The sequence below is a fragment of the Pungitius pungitius genome, chromosome 13 (assembly GCF_949316345.1).
Source record: "Pungitius pungitius chromosome 13, fPunPun2.1, whole genome shotgun sequence".
In the NCBI taxonomy this organism is placed as follows: domain Eukaryota; kingdom Metazoa; phylum Chordata; class Actinopteri; order Perciformes; family Gasterosteidae; genus Pungitius; species Pungitius pungitius.
In genome coordinates this window covers 16,292,240-16,313,006 of record NC_084912.1, presented here as the reverse complement: position 1 = coordinate 16,313,006, position 20,767 = coordinate 16,292,240, and the positions used below count along the sequence as shown (strand labels likewise).

Sequence of the window (20,767 nt, the reverse complement as noted above, 5' to 3'; positions counted from 1 at the left end):
TTTGTGTGTGTATCTGTAGGAGTCTTTCCTTCTGTCTCACTGCTCACCCTTCACTTTTCCCTCAGCACTCGAGAAATCCATAGGGCCCCTTTCTCCGGACTATGTGGAGATTGCAATATACTGCGCAGGCGTCTTCCTCATCGCCTGCATGGTGGGCATTGTGGTGGTTTGCCGAATGAGGAACACCGCCAAGAAACCCGACTTTGGGGGCCAACCAGCTGTCCACAAACTGAGCAAGCAGATCCCTCTGCGCCGCCAGGTAACAGAAAGTAGATAAAGAGTTCTAAAGGCATTTAACACCCCTAGAGGAGAAAATCACACAATGCAGAAATGCAAGACTATAAACTATAGAAGATTTAACGTAAAAACACAAGAAGCTTAGGTTGCATGGTTGATGAAAATATTGAAAATACTTTACTGTTAAAAGTGGTATTTCAAACAAGCCACCTCATTTAGAGGGCATGTATTTCTGTGCAAGTTAGCACTGTTGGCCAAGTTCTGTTTTTCTCTGTATGAGCCATGCTTTTCCCCTCAAGGGAAACCAAAGCATATGCTCCAAAAGGTACTAAAAGTATTGGATTTCATTCTGCGGAGAGACGGATTCCTGTGTCAAGGTAAGGTTAGGTCGGAGAGTCGAGAGATGAGCCCTGAGGACCACGGCAAGGCTGGATGATCCACACACATTCATCAAAAGGACTGCCGTCCCTTTCTTCTCAGTGATCAATGGAATGTATCTCTCTGGTCTAGAGTATAGGATCTACTGTAATGTTAAAGCGTGGACACTTAGGATGTATTCATTTGAACAAAAATACCTTGTAATTCCAGTAAAAGTACCACAGTCAATCACTTATATGCACATCAACCCTGACTCCTCTAGTGATGCCTTGGAGCTTTATCTGACCTATGTACCAAGACTCCGGTGATCAGCCAATCTCTCCCCTCCATTAGGTGTCGGCAGACTCCAGCTCTTCCATGAACTCCAGTACGCCGCTGGTACGCATCACAACGCGGCGGAGCTCAGCGCACGACGAGCGGATCCCTGAGTATGACCTCCCTGAGGACCCGTGCTGGGAGTTTTCCCGAGACAGGTGAGGAAGATCTGTCTGTCATGTGTATGGTGGCTTGCTGCTTGGTCCTGTGTTGTCCACTTATGTGGTGTGGTGTTTTAAAAATGATGACTTTGTCCTGATTTCAAGTTTTAACATCTTCAAAAATTCTGAATATATATATGTGTAAATCAGATTTAGGTCCTGCATAAAGCATTAAAATACTTTAAAATGTGGTTGTACTATGCATGTATTCATAAGAACACACTCATCCATGGCGCAATACGGTTCCTGTTTGACAGTATACATTATAACTTTCAGCTCTACACACAAAGCTATTGTCTTCCATGCCCCAAGATTCATCCATAAAGCACATGTGTTTAATATTGTGTTGGGCTACTGAATGATTAGATAACGGTTGCTTTAAGCGAAGAGGACTATTAACGCCACATCGACAGCAGGCAATAACGACTAACTGCTGGATAATGCTTGTGGTGTCTGAGATAAAGGCTGCTGATTCATCTGTTGGTGCGGTAGTAAAATGACTTGAAGCTGGCACCGTGCCCCATGCCTCATCTTTACAAGTGCTGCCTGGTCACGCTCTCGCTCACACACAGTCGCACACAGGCTCGGACGCTAAGTGAAGGGACGGTGCTAATTACTGTGTTGCACTCGCAGCCTTCGACAGCATGTTTAGAGCTAGGAGTGCTCGGCTTCATACCAGAGGAATTAGCACCACGGAGGTTTCCATTGGTCACAGTTTTAGCGGCCGGTGAAGCTTTAGGGTGGAAGTCTTGTAATCCCTACATACGGTCTCTGGTTTTGAAAGAAAAGGGAAAGTCCTTAACTGTAAACACAAAGGCCTGTTATTCATTCAAAATAGTTAAATGTAAAAAGATCCCTCATAAGTATAAACATTTTAGTGAACATCCAGGCAAAGCTAGACTTCCTTGTGCGTATAGAATGGCATTGTGGGAAAAGGTTATGATTCTAATTGATTAGACCAGCAAACAGGATGTTTTATCTAGGCTGAATGGATCTATGTGTGCCTCTTTGTTGGGTCTTTGTTCCTCGCCTGTCATGCCTGCGCCTGAGGGATCAGCAGAACGCAGAGGAATGCTAACATTTGCGGTTTGCACGGAGGAAAAAATAACATTGATTATGTGTGGCTGGATGGACAGAATGGATGCCATTGAGCGTGGCGAGCGTGTGGACAGATAGGGGATTGTGTTTCTACGGCCGGGCGCCGGGCCTCGTACTCTCGGCCTTGCGGCATGCGGTGTGAGTGTTTACACAGCCATAGAGGAGGGCTTACACCTGTCAATCACACCAAAAAACACAGAGGTACACTGCTTGCTCAGGGTTCAGATGGGTGCTGCGGCTCTCATGGATAGTTGTAGAGTGAGGCTCATTTTTTCACCGTATGAATCAGTGTCACATAGTTGGACATAAACGTCGAACACACCAGCGACTGTGTCATGGCTGACTATAAAAGAGCGGTTAATATTCCATCTGGTATTGTATTCAGGCCCACCAGTACAAAAGAAAGCCAACATCTCATCTGTCACAGGCCGGTGTGTCAGGCTAAGCTAAGCTCTGTGTAATGACTTTTAAAGAGTGTATATTGGAACATGCCAAAGCGAGGTAAACAGTTTAGAAAAGAGCACCTCTCCCTGGCTTTATCAGGTGATTATCGTTGCCATGTCTTCATTCGAGTTCCTACCTACTGCCCTGGCACGGGCTGCAGTCACCAAGCCAACAAAGCACTCTCACACACACACACAATCTGATTGAAACAGAAAGAGCGATGCAGTAAAAATATTAAACAGGTGCCTAATTTCATTACCCCCGTGGCACGATCTAACCTGTTTTATTCCTGCGCGTGGAGGGAATCAATGCTAGGTCATGTCATGGCATTTCAGTGTTTGTTTCAGCAGCTAAACAGGTTCCTGTCTGTTCTTCTTGTCCCTCCCTCTTTCCACGTCTTCTTTATGCTGACTGCAGGCTGACCCTTGGCAAGCCCCTCGGCGAAGGTTGCTTCGGTCAAGTTGTAATGGCAGAGGCCCTGGGCATCGACAAGGACAAAACCAAGGACGCTGTAACGGTTGCTGTCAAGATGCTGAAAGGTAAGCAAGGTCTCCTGCAGCTGCACAATCACGTCGACCACTGGGATGAGACCCATGGTGCTTCATTAAGACTTGTGAGCAACCCGAGAACATATCATAGGCCGTTCATGCTACAGTGGGGGTTCAGCAAAGGTGCGAGGCGAGGCGGAGCCCGGGGCTCTCATTATGATTCGTTATTGGTGGTTGCTGAGTGACGGCCAGGGGGAAGCGGGTTGTGTAAGTGAGGGTTAGGGGCGGTCACATACCTGACCCCAGAGCAGCAGCTGGCCGGAGCTCAGTCAGCACCCACACAAAGAGGCAAGTCACACTAGCAGCACTGCTATGATTAATGAAATCAGGAGGAGGGGGCCCTGGGTTTGGGGTGCGGGGCGGGGGTTAGGGGCTGTCAGAGCAGGTACAGCAGCAGACTGCTCCAGGTAAGGTAATGGCCCACAGGAATGCAGGCAATGCCATTCTGCCCTTCCTGATAACCTGCCCTGGCTCAGTCTGTCCCATGAAAAAGGAGCCTGTGGAGCAAATAATGAATTGTGATTGAGCGTCTTTAATTCCTCCCCCTGGCTCCCCCTGTCACTGAAAGGATGCCTCTGTAGTCTGTGTGAGGAGCTTTGCTTGCTGCAGTAACTTAAGCCCACATTGTCTGTCAGCCGCGTTTAATCAGAAGCACCTACAAAACAAGGTGTTTTCTCCCGGGGCAGATACTGGCTCAGAGGATTCAAAGAAGGGGCCGAGTTGTGTTTGTTTTGTTGAGGTTTTCCTGACCACTTTCCATCCTACTCCTTCTGTTCTTAGATGATGCCACTGAGAAAGACCTGTCTGATCTGGTGTCAGAGATGGAAATGATGAAGATGATCGGCAAACATAAGAACATTATTAATCTGTTGGGGGCCTGTACACAAGAAGGTGAGTAGGATGTGACACAGTGTGACACATCGTAGAGGGCCTTAAGAGAGGGGTCCACTTAGAAGTGTTAGCTAGTTTAGTATTCAGTCTTACCGCCTCGTTAACTTTGTTGCAACGCTGAGTTTAAGTTCACCACACACTTCTATCACATGAAAGGTTTCCTCGGATCACATCAGACACGAGTGAAGGACAAGGTGGCAGCAGCTAGAAGCATTAGTATCTCATTTGGAGAGTCTAATTGGTTGTGAAGGGTGGATGATGAAAGGCAATCTCATTTCCCTTGATAAAGATCATCAAAATTGAGAAATTAGAAGATATGAAATGCGGTACACTTGCAACTAACCTTTTCAAAGGCAGAAAGACTACTACATTGTTAGACTTAATTAAAAGTTCTGTTACCTCAAGTACTCAAGTAATGTATCGTATAAAAAGTAGGTCAGTTAAATTGTGTTGCAGCAACATCAAAAATGTAATGCTGCAACACAAGAAAGGCAATTTTCCAGGTGCCTCTTTATGTACAGTCACCTTCTTTCATTGATTGCAATCATTTATGCTCATGAGGTAATGTGGGTCCTACTCTCCATCTCAGGTCCTCTCTATGTGATAGTGGAGTACGCCTCCAAAGGCAACCTTAGGGAGTACCTGCGGGCCCGCCGTCCGCCCGGCATGGAGTACTCCTACGACATCGCCCGGGTCTCAGATGAACAGCTTACTTTCAAAGATCTGGTCTCCTGCACTTATCAGGTGGCCCGGGGCATGGAGTACCTAGCATCCCAGAAGGTAACAGCCGACACACAAACACACACACAATACATCTGTTTTCCTTCCTCATCTGGCTGCCAAGACAGATCTCAGATCAGCCGATGCGCTGCACCCTGCAACTTTTGCATGTGCGTCACGGTGGGAATGTTGTCTCCTAAAAACACTTCACTGACCCCCCCCTGCCAGGACCCGTGCATTGTCTCTCGTCCAACCACAAAAGCCCCTCTGTGTAGAAGAGCTGCGAGGTCACTGCCAGTGGGGGGTACAGCCATGTTGGCCAAACGCAGCCTCACGCTCCCCCTCACTGTTGGAATGTGACAGAGCGTACTGTCTCAGCCACACACTCACACGCACACAACACACACACAAACATACGTTTGTGACAGATGCACCGTGATGCACAGAAACCACTCATTTGCACTCAAGTATGCAAGGAATGCTTACGTATCCTGACACGACTCGGTGATGATCGTGGCGTGGTATGCAGTCGAGTGGCTCTGTGCAGGAGCTTTTCTTAACACCATTCCTGATTCAGCATACACCTGTTTCACAGTTTGTTTATTAATGGAATGAGCTAACAAATCCTCTTCTCTCACTTTTCCTCCCATCCCAAATCTTGTCTCACTCTCTCCACAACAGTGCATACACAGAGATCTGGCAGCCAGGAACGTCCTGGTCACAGAGAGCAACTTCATGAAGATTGCTGATTTCGGCCTGGCCAGGGACGTCCATAACATCGACTACTATAAAAAGACAACCAATGTGAGTCCTCGACCTGCGCATCAAACACTCGAGGGAATAGTATTCCACTCTTCCCCTCGGCTGGTGTATTGGCAGAAGCTGCAGGTTCCCAGGCCGCCTGTGAATGCAGTGATTCGCGAGTCCTGTTTATCCCTCTCTTGTTCTTTTGGTTCCACAGACACTTGTACAATTAGCCAGAAGAAGAGCGACAGAGCGAGAGTGAGAGGGGAGGGGCTTAATCATAATTGACATTTCCATGGTGGCCCAATGGTGTCTTTCTTTCCCACCGCAGAGCAGCATTGCCTGCACATCCTCATTTAGTTGGCATGGGTGCCTTCTCATCGCATGCAGAGATCTTGCTGACAACAATAACAACAATATCCCATGATGTTGATGATAATGATGATTAGGACAGTGACAGCAGTGGCAGTAATGATTGCGTTAAACTAAGCAGCGCTGTCATTGTAGTGACACAATTGTTTCATTTCAGTTTCCTTTCTGCTGTCTTTGTGTGATGAATGAATAGCTAGAATATACTGTATATCTATATATATATATATAGATATATATTTTACATATATATTATTTTGTGTTCCTAACCATTTTCCTTCATATTTTTGTTGAGCTTAGTATTTAGGGCCGAGGAGGGCTTATCTCCCCATCTAGTTACTTGTGTGTCCGATTGTCCTTGCCATTAGTCGACCACACTGATACTGACCAAGGTCGCCTTGTCAGCAAGCTCACTTTCCCAGCCAGTATTTTAACAGCACACAGAGATAAACTCTCCTTTATTTGTGACCCTGTTTATCAGCTCTATTGCTCTAACAATGTAAACGTTCCTCTGGGAAATCCTCCTCCCAGGCTGCTTTTACGTATCAGCATTTCCTGCAGTAATGAGATCTCCCTGCACCAAACTGATTAAAGCGCCAAGCAAGACATGAAGAATTCCGGGGATGGGTTGTGCGTTGATTTCAATTGAGCTCACATGGGTTTGTTGTCCTCAGGGCCGCCTCCCGGTGAAATGGATGGCTCCGGAGGCGTTGTTTGACCGGGTCTACACACACCAGAGTGACGTGTAAGTATATGGGTGTTGTGTGTTTGTGTGTCCCACAACCACAAGTACATGACAGAAATTCCACACCAGTGATGCAGATGAACCTTCGCATTCATTAAAACACTCTTTTCACTGCTGTTCTCAAGATTTCATGGAGTTTGGCTAAAGCCTGCAGTCACACTCGGAGGGTTGTTTTTCTGGGGGTGGTTGAGGTGTTTTGGTGCAGCACTTGGTGAGTGTTTGGTGGGGTGGGGGCTGCCTATAGGGGGCCGCTCCGTGGCAAAAGTGAGGATTTCACGCCAGACTTGAAGCCAATGCCGTGTTACTAATCTGACCGGCTTCAAAGGGCAGTGCAAGGAGCCCCGAGCCCACCAGCGCCGCCTCCCCCACCGACTCACCCCTCGCCCCTCCAGCTCAGCTCGGAAGTCTCCCCTCTCGTCGGGGCCCCCGCACATGTCTAAACGCAACAATGCTGCGGCCCCCATCCTCCCTACGCCCTCCTCCTTTAACCCCCTGCCATCCCTCTTCACTCTCCTCCACTCATTCTGCTCAACACTTTGAACATGTGACTCATCGTTTTGGAGCCGTTCCATGATCAAAATAATCCCCCCCCCCCCCTCCCTCCTCTTTTCGCCCCACCGTTCTTGTTTTCATTCATTTGCTATGTGAATTGCAGACCCGTCTCTTTCTTAGTCTCTCTCTTTTTTCAAGTCCAGAGCGCTCATTCTAAAAACAGAACAAAGGCAGAGCCTCCCCCCTTTTATTTGCAGTCTGAGTCTTATGTGTCCTGACAGCGCTGTTTGAAGTTTGTGCTCCAGACACCGGCGGCAGAGAGCGTATGTGGCAATTAGATAAATGCCTTGCATGCTGACCCTTGGAAAGGAGGATTCTTTGTGTGTGTGTGTGTGTGTGTGAGTCAGACAGCAGTAGCGCACTAAATATAGCGCACATCCAGTTAAGCACTTGGATTGAGGATCTCTCTGGAGCTACTGTCCATGCTTGTGTCTGCTCACGTCCACATCGTGCCCTTCGGGTTTCATGGTGCAGGATCAATCAATAACCTGGGGGAGCACAGAGTGGGGGGAGGAGGGGGGGGGGGGGGGGGGGGCAGACATGAACTGCCTACTGTGGTCCTTTCTATCAGCTCGCTGCTAATTACGTTTCGTCACTCACTTTTAGTAATTGGCTTTTCCACATGGCGCATGGAGGCATAAAAAAGAGGGGGAGAGACCGATGGGAGGGGGAGGGCGGGTGGCCCGCACTCAAACCGCACCAGAAGCATGGTCGATCCATACATGACATCAGATTAAATGAATACATGAATTCCAATGGAAGTTGCCGCTTGCCGTTTTTTTATAAGTGGCCCAAGGTTATAGGGAATGGCTCAAGCACCCGGGCCAGAACTCACCTATTTACCCAAATAAAACCAGCACTAATGGACATTGAGTATTGACGGGTTATCTGACATTTTGTTATTGAGAACATAGTGCTTGAGATATGAATGTAATAAGATGTGAACACGCCTCCGGAATACAGAGCCACTTTTAAACTGATAGGTCGTTTTCTAGTAAGGTTGTCTCTCTAGTAAAGCCAGATGCCAGGTCAGTTAAAGTGACCCGAAGCATGTTGGTCTGCGTGTTTATTTGTCGAGTCAAGGTTGGTTGGAGGCCGACTGCGGGGATCAACAGCTTGACGAGCACTGACAGACGGTTACAAAGTATCACAGAAAGGAGGGATGAGTGTGTCAACAAGTGGAGAGATACAACGCAGTGATAGGAGAGAGAGAACGAACCCTGGGCTGGTTGTATAAACAGATGGAAGGAGCTGATAAGCCCCATGTCTCCCTGGCCTAGATGAACCCCTAAGGTGGCCTGAAGGATGCCGATTGCATACACAGCAGCGTGGCGCTGGTCCGCTTGTGACAGTCGAGCGTGCTTTCAAGGATAGAATGATTCTCATTGTTTAACATGAACATGAGGTGGTAGAGAGCGTACAGTGATATTTTACGGCCAGGACACAGAGGATGAGGAAGTAGTTAATGGTTAAGTGTCACTGGCCGTCTCGAGGCCTCTCCCTCCGGTGTCGTTGGCTGTGGGTGGTCTACTATTTGTTTTGCTGTGGTGTGGCTGGACAATGCCAGCCTTTGTGTGCGGCCAGCCGCCTACAAAAGCCATCATTGATGTGAGCGCCCGAGTGGCACTGGGAGCGGGTTTGCCTCACAACCCACCGGATGGCAGAAAGAAGGCTTTGACACCACTGCGGTCCCACTGTTTAGGTTCTTTTCCAATCTCTTGCCAAGTGACTATGTAAATGATCTGAAAGTTCAATGAAACAAGAGTCATATGGCCCACTGCTATTTAAAGTGACATGAAGCTCCTGAACACTATTCTTTGTTTTTTGGTCATAGTCATAGTATCTGTGTTTATCTGTCTCATCAGCTGGTCATTTGGGGTGCTGATGTGGGAGATCTTCACCCTCGGGGGCTCCCCCTATCCTGGCATCCCTGTCGAAGAGCTCTTCAAGTTGCTCAAAGAGGGACATCGCATGGATAAGCCTGGCAACTGCACCAACGAGCTGTAAGAGTCCTTTCTCTCAAAGTCACATCCTCGCTGATCACACAGTCGCCCAAACAAACACTAGCTTGTACACACAGTCTCTAATGCCACCCCAGCCTTTCTAGGACCCATGACACCAGGGCTCTGTGTGCGGGCCGTTGCACAGCTGTGACTGGCTGCTATCAGTGTCCTCATTCAAAAGAGACAACGGCACAGCTCTGCCAGGGTGCCACACGAGGAGAGTTGATGGAGAACAAAGTGCAGACAGTTCAAGACACATACACACACACACGCACACACACGCACCAAAAGACACACACGCACGGACACAAAAATACTTTTAAAATGAGATGGTTCACTCCTGCTGCTTCGATTTATTCAATGACATGAATACCGGAGTCCAGAGGCATAAAGCCTTCAGCCAGCAAATGTTGAAACTTGAATACAAGTTAGATAAGGAGAGGCACAGGTTGAGTTTGGATGGGCTAAATAAGGTGTGCAACACTGTGAATGAGCAGCTACCATTTCTTTTCTCTCTCTCAGGTACATGATGATGAAAGACTGTTGGCATGCCATCTCATCGCACAGACCCACCTTCAAGCAGCTAGTAGAGGATCTGGATCGCATCCTTTCCCTCAACACAAACGAGGTGAGCTCTTCATTGCGCTTTTATTCCATCCAAGTTCTGGGATTCAGGGTGGTCAGAAAATCACGCTACGCGAACCTTAACTTTTCCTGTCAAGTGTGAGTACGGTAATAAAACTGAATAATATGATACATTCCTACACAGAGTAACATGCTTCTTAGTCCAAACTAAATCATTCTTGTGCCAGTGCATGCAGGGTTCAGCAGAATGTTTAGCATCTACAAAGCTGACAAAAGACCTTTGTGGTGACCGAAAAAATGTGCAGATGGTTTGATGCAGACCCAACATGGCCGCAACGGCCCAGCGAAGTTGCCCAACTGTCCCATTCTGGCCTCGCTCCTTTCAATGGCCAGAGTTTCTTTCCATTCCCCCCTCTTGTCTCATGTGATATCCGAGTGCAGACCTGAGAACAGCTAGTCGATGGAAAGCTGTCAAGACTCGTCTGCTCATGGAGCTGGAACTCCATGAAATGAAACCAAAAAAAAAAGCCAAGTTTTAGTTTGAACTTTTGAAATGTAATTGGGTGGCTTTTTCTTGCCTTCTCCTCTCCCTTCTCCTTTCCCTCTGCCCCAAACCGCTGGCAGATGTGGAGGACTTCAGTAATATGAGACTTCTGTGTTGAGCGGGGAAAATGGAAGCCAGCGCTCATTTTCTAGAAAATCCCAAGACACATGTAACAGAGATGAAGAGACACATTACAACCTCACAACATTGAGAATCAAAAATGAGTAACAGGATTTCTTGAGGTTTTCATTTTCCTTCATCTTCATTTTTGTGGGGGAGGGGGGGGGGGGGGGGTAGTGGGTGGCATTGTGTTCCAGCTTTTATTGTTTACGTTGGATGTTTCATATGTCAGATTTGTTTGGACTAAACTGATGAGAAGGGATGTCGTAAAGGCTTGAGTGCCATTTCCCTGGTCTAAATGTATCCCCCCCCCCCCCCCCCCCACCACCACATTAGACCACTTTGTAAGAGGCCAAAACCCCAACTCGGCTGATCCTGCTATCCTGACGTTCCAATTTAATTTACTCATTATTCATGCAAATATTTCCATACATTATCCAGATTAAGGTTGTACGGTTCTGTTGCATGAAACCCTTCCAGGGTGATTTGGCATGGTGTAGATAAATATCCTGATGAAGGTGATACTCTCTCACCCTCCTCCTCTGGAAAGTCCCCGGTCTTGCGGACTTGGTTTGAGAACTATATTTATGTTCTCTGGTCTTTTTCCTCTCCTGGAAGCCTCTCTCCCTTTTTGTAACATACAAGCTTACGTCTGAGTGTCAATCCTCTCTCCCTTCCTGGGTCTGTGTTGCAGGAGTACCTGGACCTGTGTGCCCCTGCAGAGCAGTATTCCCCCAGTTTCCCCGACACCCGCAGCTCCTGCTCCTCCGGTGACGACTCTGTGTTTTCCCACGATCCCTTACCGGAGGAGCCCTGCCTCCCCAAGTACCAGCACGTCAACGGGGCCGTGAAAACATGAGCCCCCGGGGGGCCCGCCCCTCTCTACCCCCACGGTCGTACCCCTCGGCGCCCCTAGACACGCGGAGCACAGACACCCTCTCCCAAAACCTCCCAACCACCTAACTCCATCACTCCAAGTGGACTAATGGACAAGGATGGGAGGGGGGGGGGGGGGGCAGCGCTGCTGTCACACACTCGTACTGCCATGCACACACACTACGTTCTCACAAGAGGTCTTAAAGGAGAGGACGGGGACCCTGCAGAAGCTGTTTGTTTTTTTAACTGACTGAATGATATGACTTTCCCAAGGGACCCTCCTCCTCCCCCTCCTTCCATTCTCCCTTCATAACAACACACAGATTGGAGAGTTTGGTTCTCACGTTAGGTTGCTTTTTTGTTGTCTCAAAGACCTTACTCACTGAGTGATCCCATTCCAACGGCTGGCATTCCAAGACTGTTGTTTGCTCCTGGAGGGACGTGTGGACCTAGAAGAAGATGACGAATAGGAAAAGGACCAAGCTCCAACTAACAAAACAGAGGAATAGAAGAAGAGCACATATAGAAACTGTTTTCCTCTTTATTTTGTAATATTGATGCATTTCTTTTTTGGTTCTCTTGATAAAACCTTCCCAATTATTCTGGAGAGAAATACACAGTATAATGTATAGTGCTGGGTATATTTGTAAATATATTCAAAATGTATAAATATATATTATATATTTACAATGAACTATTTTTTGTATGGACTCTGAAATAACCCCAACCCTCTACATCCTATTTTGAGTCTGAGGCAAGTATTCTAACAGGTTATGTGTCCTCTTCACACACAAACTCACACACAGACATGGATACACAAACACCTGTTTTACTCCCACTCAGTAGCACAGAGTATTGGCTTTCAGGGACTGAGGTAGCATGTTAATTTATTGACTTATGTTTTTTTGAAATGAATCAAAAAGAGCCTGGAGAAAAAGAAGAACAAAAACAACATGGTTTAAATGATTACATTAAACATAATAACCCATTCAATTTATGGTAATTTAAAATGATCTCTCAGCAATAACAGAAAAAAGCTATTTTAGTGGGTTTGAAAGATCCAGGTTTTGTAAGTTTTATATATATGAATGTGAATATTAAGTTAAATTTCAAACAACTGTACATTTTATAGTCTGCTAATCCCTTTCTTATGTAGATGTTGATGCCATTTCTATCCAGACATTTTAATCTTTCTAAACTTTCTTGGTTTAAGGAAACAAGATTTAATCCTGGATATTAATATACGATTGATGGAAAATAATGGAAATGCCTACTAGCAATCCACTCTCTCATTTTGACAAAATATAGACTCCAAATTGACTCAACAGAATTGAAAGCTGAAAAACAAAGTATTAAATCACTCAAGTGTTTTTTTGTCTTTTTCTACTGGACCAACTTTAAGATGCCCTTTTGCAAGTGTTCATGCCACATTTGCGAAATAAAAGATGGAAAATATATATCCTCGTCCTAATCTCTGACTAAACTGAGAGTTGTGCATTGTTGCAGTGAATGGCAGAGATAATCCAAAGATAAAGCTGGATTTGGTTTTTTTGCTCAAGCAGGAAGAATGTGTAATCATTAAGTGCACATTTCTCCCAGCTACATTTATTTTTCTTTGTGTTTGATATGGACGCTGGAAGATTTTGCTACTTTTTCTGAGAAACTTTTATTTTCCTAGTATGCTTAGATTCTTTACTATATGGCTTTGAACTGGAAAACTGGACGACTCGGTAGGGGCTCTAACCCTTTTTATTTACCTCGGACTAACGTATCTTATATAGGTGACGTACTTTTACTTGATAAGTCAGGGCTTAATGCTAAACTTCTAAACTGCTTGACTCAGCACAAACACACATCAATGTGATCAGGTTATGTACTGAATTCATGCTCCCGGCCAAGGCAATCTTGTTAATGAACAGGGAACTCGTCATCATCATGATAGTATGTCTCTGTGAGCCGGTCTGTCTGACTTTGATCACACAAAGAGTCTTTGCTGCACTAATAGGTGCTACGATTAGCTTATCAATTTCCTGTTTCTCTCTTATCAGAACAAAATCAATTCTGTCCTCTTTTGGTAATTGATTTATCTGATTTAATTAAGTTAATCAAAGTTAATCGATGAGCGAGGGCGAGTGATAGTGGCAGCTGTGGATGCATGTAGTAAAGGCGAATGCTTATCAACCGTGGAGCAACAGTGTTCTCAGTACACGACAAAGACAGAGTTTCCATCACACTGCAGAAATAGCACAAAATATACAACTCATACTGGGAGGAACATGGATGTCCACGAGAAATTTTTCGGCAATCCGTCCGACAGACATCAGAGTCAAAGCAACAATGTACTGTAGGTAATGATCATGAAACGGTTCTGTCACGAGCATTCTGTACCCATGACTTCTGTTGCACTTCCGGCCATCCTGATAGAGGGATTCCTCCTTGGTTGCTCTCCTGAAGGTTCATTTCCTCCTTGTTTTTTTCCGGTTGCAGAGGGTTTTCTGTGCCTATACAGTATTTAAGGCTTCCAGGACAGAGGGTGTCACATGTGAACAGACTGTAAAGCTCTCTGAGGCTAATTTCTCAAAGTCAAAGGGATTATCAAAATGATCAGAGTAAGCACTCTGGGATCCATAAATGTCCAAAATTACATTACATGTCATTTAACTGATGCTTCTTTCCAAAGTGATTTACATTGCATCTATTTAACCCATGGTAGACATTTTGCATGAGGAGCAATCAGGGGTTCGATGTCTTGCTGAGGGACACATCAACATGGCACATGGAGCACCCAGGATTTGAATCGGCAACCTTGTGGTTCCCAGCGCACCGCGCTACTCCGTGCGCCACCATCGCCTCATGAATGAAAACATAGTGATTGATAATCTGGCCATATTTGGCCAGTATGGGGTTTGAACCCATGACATTTGCGTTATTAGCACAATGCTCTGACCATCTGAGCTAACCGGCCTTTTCAAAAATGTTGTGACGGTCAATTAGGTTGACATGGAGATGAGATAAGTTGGACAATTCACAGCCTGCTGGTGCTAGATAAACCGTCTGGGGATACCCACAGTAAGCAGGGTTCATGCTCAGATACGATGAATGTTTCTGCAATCAATCCAATAGTTATTGACATATTTAAGTTAACCAAAGTGGTGGACAAACCGAGAGACCAGCTGAAGATGACAGCATGCTGAGAAATGATGGTTAGAAGTACACTAAGAAATACAAATCTGCAAGTAAAAAAACAGGATACATATTAAGAAGAGCAACAAGTTGAGTAAGTTAAGTAAAAGAAAAAAGAAGAGCTTTAACATAAATCTTGAGTCTTTTCATTACCTTGTTTTAACTTGTTCTAAATAAACACACACACACATACACATCACTAAGTCATCCTCCAGTAGACGTGTCCTCTCATGTCTCCGGAACCAAGAAAAGAGGATTGGGGGCAAAGTCAGTCAGAAAACATTCCTGTTTTTTCCATTGAGTAAGGAAGGGGGATTGGGAGCAGAGGGGGGGGGGGGGGGGGGGGCAGAAAGCAGCTACAGCCCTGGAGGATCGGAAAGAAAGAGTGGCAGGATGAAACCACAGCACCATACACCCTCATTAAGGGGGGAGTGGAGAGAAAGGCAGCCGGATATCCACACTGGCTATTGCAGCTCATCTCAACGCTGGTCTATTGTGCTGTTGGCTGTTGGCACACACGAGCAGACAGGGAGGGGTGAGCTCCTGGGGGACCAAAGAGGGGATTAGTTTATTCCTTCTTGACAAAATGCCCTCCAAGGTGCCATTGAGTTTATGTGAGACAAATACACTTCATCCGACATCAGTGATGTGACGCAATGGATCTTAATTTAGATCAGAGCTGGCTCCTTGCAGAGACTCATTATCTCTTCTGTTTACATATTGATTGTGAAGTTAAAGTATATAAATAGACAGTCAGTCCTCATGTGAAGGTAACAAATGGCTTTTTTGGGGGGGGGGGGGGGGGGTAATGGTGCAGCGAAGCAGAATATTGATCGTATAATGAATATTTAAATTGCTATATCTGATTGCATTATTAAACATAACATTTCAATTGGCTTTGAATAGTTTTGCATAACTTTCCTGTGCCAAAACAAAATTATAGTTCAAGTTTTGCTGTCATGTATTCACTGCAACGTGAATACATTCTGATGTTGTTCTTTACACATCATGCCAATGCCCCGAGGACTCATGGGGCGGTGACCCTCGTCTTATAAACACGGCCCACCACGCTCAGTCAAAGCACTAAACGACTTTTTCATTTGGAGGGGTTTTTACTCCACGGTTTCCCTAATGCCCTCAAGATTAACCCAGTGACCCTCAAATATTAGCTTTGACTGGCTTCAGGGAGACGGGGCATGAGCTTGAGGACAGAGGAACACTATTTGTTCATTCTGTGTGTATTGAATTGAAGCCCTGATGGATTTCAGCGTTTTTTTGCTCAAGAATTGTTTGTCACTGGACGGAGGGACATCTGGCAGTGGGACAGAGTTATGGACTGCTAGGGCAGCCTGACATTTCTGGCTAGTAAAGCGATTTTCATTCTGATCCTGCTGTTTCTTCCTGTCCTTCCTAGTCCTCCTCTGCGTCCTTGGTCCTAGCCCTGTCCTCCCTCGCCTAGCCATCTGGTGGGGCCTGGTGTGTTTGCACAAGGCCCGGCCCTCTGGAATGTCAACACAGGGCTTTGTGTGAAGCCAGAGGAGCCCACATCCACTGGAGATAAGACCCCACCAACCCGGGGAGAGGAGGAGGGGTCACAGGGTGGAAGCCTGGGGGGTCGTAGTTAGAGTGACTAAAAGTTTAACAAAGCTGACCAATTTGCCCACGGCTCAATCCTGCATGGAACTTTCCCTCTCGACAAACTCTCAGATTTGGCAACAACTGAGAGTAGAAAGAGTAATTCCGCGTTCAAGACGTCTGCTCGCCAGTGTGACCCTAATTCTTTTATTCCCTGCGTTCGATATTTCTCTAAACTATTTACCACCGACCAATGAGGTGAGAGTATGAATCTCCTCAACCTGCCATTTGCGTCGAGTAGCAGATAATGAATGGTTCATCGCCAGGTCAGTGCTCGTGAGAGGGAGGGGTCTGCTTGTGTTTGATGGGCTTGCAAGGCCCCATGTCTGGTTCTGCATGAAGGCATAAACAAGACGAGTGTGTGTTTTGTGCGTGCGACTGTTGCAACGATGTGTGTGGTTTGCTGCCCCCTGGGATCCTCTAAACATTTGCTAATGGCGCAATTGTGTCTGAGCGATTGTAATTCACTTCCAGTCAGTTTATGTACTGACTTTTGCTATGTCTGAGGGTCTGAGGTAACCGACCAATGGGGTGAGAGTATTAATCTACTAAATGTTTTGTAGGGGATAACAGGGTAGACTTGCCAGAGCTCAATAACTGACATCTTTGAATGACGTTTAGAGAGATTTTTGTTTATCAACTAAGAGCAAGAAGGAGTAATGTGCCCCCATTAGTAGTGTTTAGTCAGTAAGTAGGTTAAATATTCTACACACACACACACACATGCGGATCTATTAACACACAATGGAATTTTTTACACCTCTGGGTGTGTTCTATAAAGCAGCTTAGTCATAATGTTCCCTTCCCAGTTATGCCAATCACAACACTCGCCCCATCAGTCAGCCCTGTTCCCTGCGTGATGATGTCACTGGTAACATCTAAAACCATGAACCCTGACGCATGCTAATGATGCCCTGCCAAGGGGACAAACATTGGCTGGAAAGATGTTTTTATGATCCCCACTCTTTTAGTACAGACTCATTTGCGCTTACGAGTAAAGCCAGAGGCAGAGATGTTATGTTTCATATAAAAACCAAGCTCAAAAAAAGCACACGCCCGATCAATAACTGTACTTTCACATAGAGAAAAAAAGAATGGTTAAAATGAATGTAGTAGAGGTCCAGAAAGGGTTGAATGCAACTGAATAATGTCCATCGTCCTTGCATGATGGAAGACAATGTCCTACCCTCCTTCCTACCCTTTACCGGATGGTGACACAAAGATCGGGACGCCCAATGAAGCCACTTGAGTCAATGTCTCAGACTTTACAATGAGGTTATACAGCTGTTTTCACAGACTGGAACTACTCTCTGTGAGAGGTACTTTCCTTTATGTGCTCAGATTTAATAAAGGAACAGGATTCCCATTCCTGTTTTTTTTATTTACATGTTTCAGTTATTGGACTTTGCACTCAATGTGTTGAAAAAAAAGTAGATAATAGCAAACAACTGAATCAGAGATAAGCTGTTCTTCTCCCCTCACACAATTAGAGCCGTATATATTGCTGGCAGGAGGACAGCGAGGTGACAGTAAAGAGTCTGTTGCCTCTTCTGGCCAACGTGTCAGGAGACGCACCGGAGAGAGATATATGGCACGCAAGACAGTTAACCACTCCAGCACTGTTACTGTCAGGAGTAAACACAGGCCAGTGAAAAATAAATAAAGGGTGCCCATAAAGGATGTATGATTTAAACTGTGCAGGAGGGGCAGTCAACCAGAGCTATTGCACCCAAGAGTCCACAAACTGTAGCTGGGAGGCAGAGGAGAGCAGAAAGTGGAAGAAGGGAGATGGGAATTGATTGGAAAGGTTGGTTAGGATTGTTTTAGTCTAATTTATAGTAATTAATAATGTATAGTAATTAAAAATTTAGTCTAGTTTATTACTTTGTTCAGAGCAAAATAACTGCTTCCTAAGGTGTCATTCAAATATAAACATTCCTAATGGGGTGAATAATATCCCGATCCCATACCATAACGCATTGCACCCATCATTTCTGAATGGTGTGAATATAATGTTCCCTGCAGTAAAAGCACATGCACACTCAGCTGCTAAAGATTGGCGCCTACCTTTTGTCAGGGGGTATATTTTCACAATTTAAATGACGGACGATCGCCATGACAACGCCATGGTGACAGACGGGATATAAATCACACAGAAAATAAATCACAGGCAGACCCTCCTCCCCTTTTTATTTGCATCGCTCTTTCCATCTAACAAGAAGACCAGTGTTCCTCTGAATGCCAACACAGCTCATTTCCCCCCCCCCCCCCCCCCCTCTACTCAATTTGTCAATTTCAAATATGCTTTCAACGTTTTGTTGGTTCTTTCTGTGCCTGTGTTTACATAGCCCCCTACCCCCCCACACACACTCTTCACTTTTTTATTTACCCTGGTCCGTCACCTCCTCTCTCTCTCTCTCTCTCTCTCTCTCCCTTCTCTGACTTGAATATCTGTAATTGTGTGCTACTCAAAGTTTGGCGGCAGGTAAAGGAAAACTTCTTTCTCTTTCGCATTCTGTACATTTAAGGAGGTTGTTAAATAAAAGTGTGCATTGAGTGACGTGCCTCTACACCTTCCTGCCTACAGAGATTCAACAAGAGCCCGCTTTGTCCTGCCCGGGCAAGACGGTGTAATTGCAGCTACCAAATAACCTCAAAGCCTTTAATTTCTACAGCGTCTTTCCTCTCTGCCTCTCTTTCCCTTTTTAGATTTGCCCGCCACTTTCCTATTGTAAAGCATTGCAACATCATGGCTTGTTACTGCTCTTTTCATTCGGATACAATGATGGGCGTGCACAGGGTGTTGCGGTTGAGTTTGTGCATGCACAGCAAGGGGCAGGTGGTTCAAGGTGTGCTGCAGGCTTAAACTCACACACTATGAGTTTTGGGCTCACTTGCAGGTTAGACTCCATCTCCTCCACGCTTGACACATTTGTCCATTTTCTCCCATTTTCCCGGAAAGAGGTTGGGTTCTGGAGCGAGGTAAAGCCGCTGCAGTGAGCCTCACTCTGAGTCCTGAATCAATGCCGATCAATAGCACATTGCTGCTGTGCTTCTACGTCCTCTGCTCACTAAATGTGTACATATTTCAATGTATTGTAGACATGCTCTGTAAACTTATTTAATGATGGTTTTCTCCATTAGTCCCATCTGGGAACATGTCAATCTGTTTGTTGAACTTCAGCAGGTTTCTGCTTTTTCGGCCGGGCTCAGACACACCACAGAGGGCTGCAAAAATAAACCTTTGGTGCTTCGCTGAAATTCCTTGGCTCCGGAGCCTCAACTTCTGAGGATCATTCCTATGGGAGAGTAACAGTTTGGTCTCACTCTGAGCGCCCCGAGTACTGTGCTCGTAACCGCATGGCGTGAAACTCCTCTGCAAATCCGTGTAGGTGACCTGGATTGTTGCTGAATCTGTTGGGGGATGATAATGATGCGTGAACTGCACACAGGAATCCGCTAAGGTTGCATTTGGCTGGCCGTGGGGTAGAAGACCCAGTCAAATGACGAAAAGAACGAAAAGGAAAAAAACAGTATTGGTGTTGGAGTCACCATCATCAACAGTGATTTATTATGTTTACAGAGAGTCTGTGCCCTAGCTGTCATCAGCGGAGGCAAGTGGGAATGATCAGCGGTCCACATGGCGCGGCAAACACAATCAAGCAGAGAGGGAGGCAGCGACAGGCCGACTCCTGACCCACTCACTTCTTTCATGGGGTTTGTTTAAGTTTGAGATGTAGACCTCGGCAGTGCAGGAGTACGTATGCCCATCTGGAGAGAGAGGGAGAAGTGTAGCAGGGGGAGATGCCTGGCGGTCGGAGTCACACAGACTCAGGTCCGCTCTGTGGAGTGGACATACCGCGTAGCTCTGTGCTGCGTTGCAGCCAGAATATAAGATAAAATCAACGTTTTTTCCCCCCTCGACTGGACAGCGAGATAATTCACGGTAGAACGATGCAGAAGAATGTGAACCATATTGTGTCAAGGGTTTCATTGGGGCAGGTTTCTGTTTTCACACATCCCCCCCCCCCCCACTCCTGCAACAGAAGAAGATTCCTCAGCCTTTCTGGAGCAGGCCCAAGCAAAGCAAACTATAGACTGCTGCAAAAAAAACTAAGCCTCATCTCCAGCTCTGCGGCTGCTGGATCGGGCCCTGGTAGATCCCATTCCTCCGAGCCAGGCCATTATATTGAATCCTTGAGGCCTCTCCCTAATTGAAAGGGAGAAAACACAAACAGAAGAGCACAAGCTCAGACCCTGCAGAGACACTTTAGAGACTTTGATGAAGAGCAACAAAGTCCCAACGATGGCACGGACATTGCAAGCCAAGTAATTGATCAACATATTAATAGATACACGTCTTTCCTCCGAGGCTTTGGGATGGAGTCACAAATCCCTGAAGCTATCATAGCTAGAACCGTCAAGAGGTCCAAAATATCATACAAACAAATAAATGAAGGAAAAATATAAGTAGGTAAGTTGTTTTTTGTAGTTCCATCACTGAAATAAAAAAAAAGAAAAGTCCAATACTGAGCAAAAACATGAGCAGTGCAAAGATGAGACTGAGTTTTAGTCAAACCATATGGATAGGAAAGCGTTTGAAAGAGAAAATTAGGTCA

General features: G+C 45.9%; 1 protein-coding gene and 1 non-coding gene across 3 annotated transcripts in view; one reads left to right on the top strand and one right to left on the bottom strand.

The window, feature by feature from the left end:
• fgfr2 (fibroblast growth factor receptor 2) overlaps positions 1–12,787 on the top strand; it is a 33,315-nt gene extending 20,528 nt beyond the window's left edge. For both annotated transcript variants that reach the window (XM_037464921.2, XM_037464924.2), the window contains exons 11-20: positions 66–259; positions 949–1,088; positions 3,051–3,172; positions 3,962–4,072; positions 4,662–4,852; positions 5,474–5,596; positions 6,580–6,650; positions 9,068–9,205; positions 9,728–9,833; positions 11,149–12,787. In XM_037464921.2, the coding sequence (XP_037320818.1) occupies positions 66–259; positions 949–1,088; positions 3,051–3,172; positions 3,962–4,072; positions 4,662–4,852; positions 5,474–5,596; positions 6,580–6,650; positions 9,068–9,205; positions 9,728–9,833; positions 11,149–11,313 (1,361 nt within the window). In that variant the 3' untranslated portion in view covers positions 11,314–12,787. The remainder of the gene's footprint in view (positions 1–65; positions 260–948; positions 1,089–3,050; positions 3,173–3,961; positions 4,073–4,661; positions 4,853–5,473; positions 5,597–6,579; positions 6,651–9,067; positions 9,206–9,727; positions 9,834–11,148) is intronic.
• Positions 12,788–14,221: 1,434 nt separating this feature from the next.
• trnai-aau (transfer RNA isoleucine (anticodon AAU)) lies at positions 14,222–14,295 on the bottom strand. Its single transcript has one exon. It is a non-coding gene; the product is annotated as a tRNA-Ile (tRNA).
• Between the last annotated feature and the right edge of the window lie 6,472 nt (positions 14,296–20,767).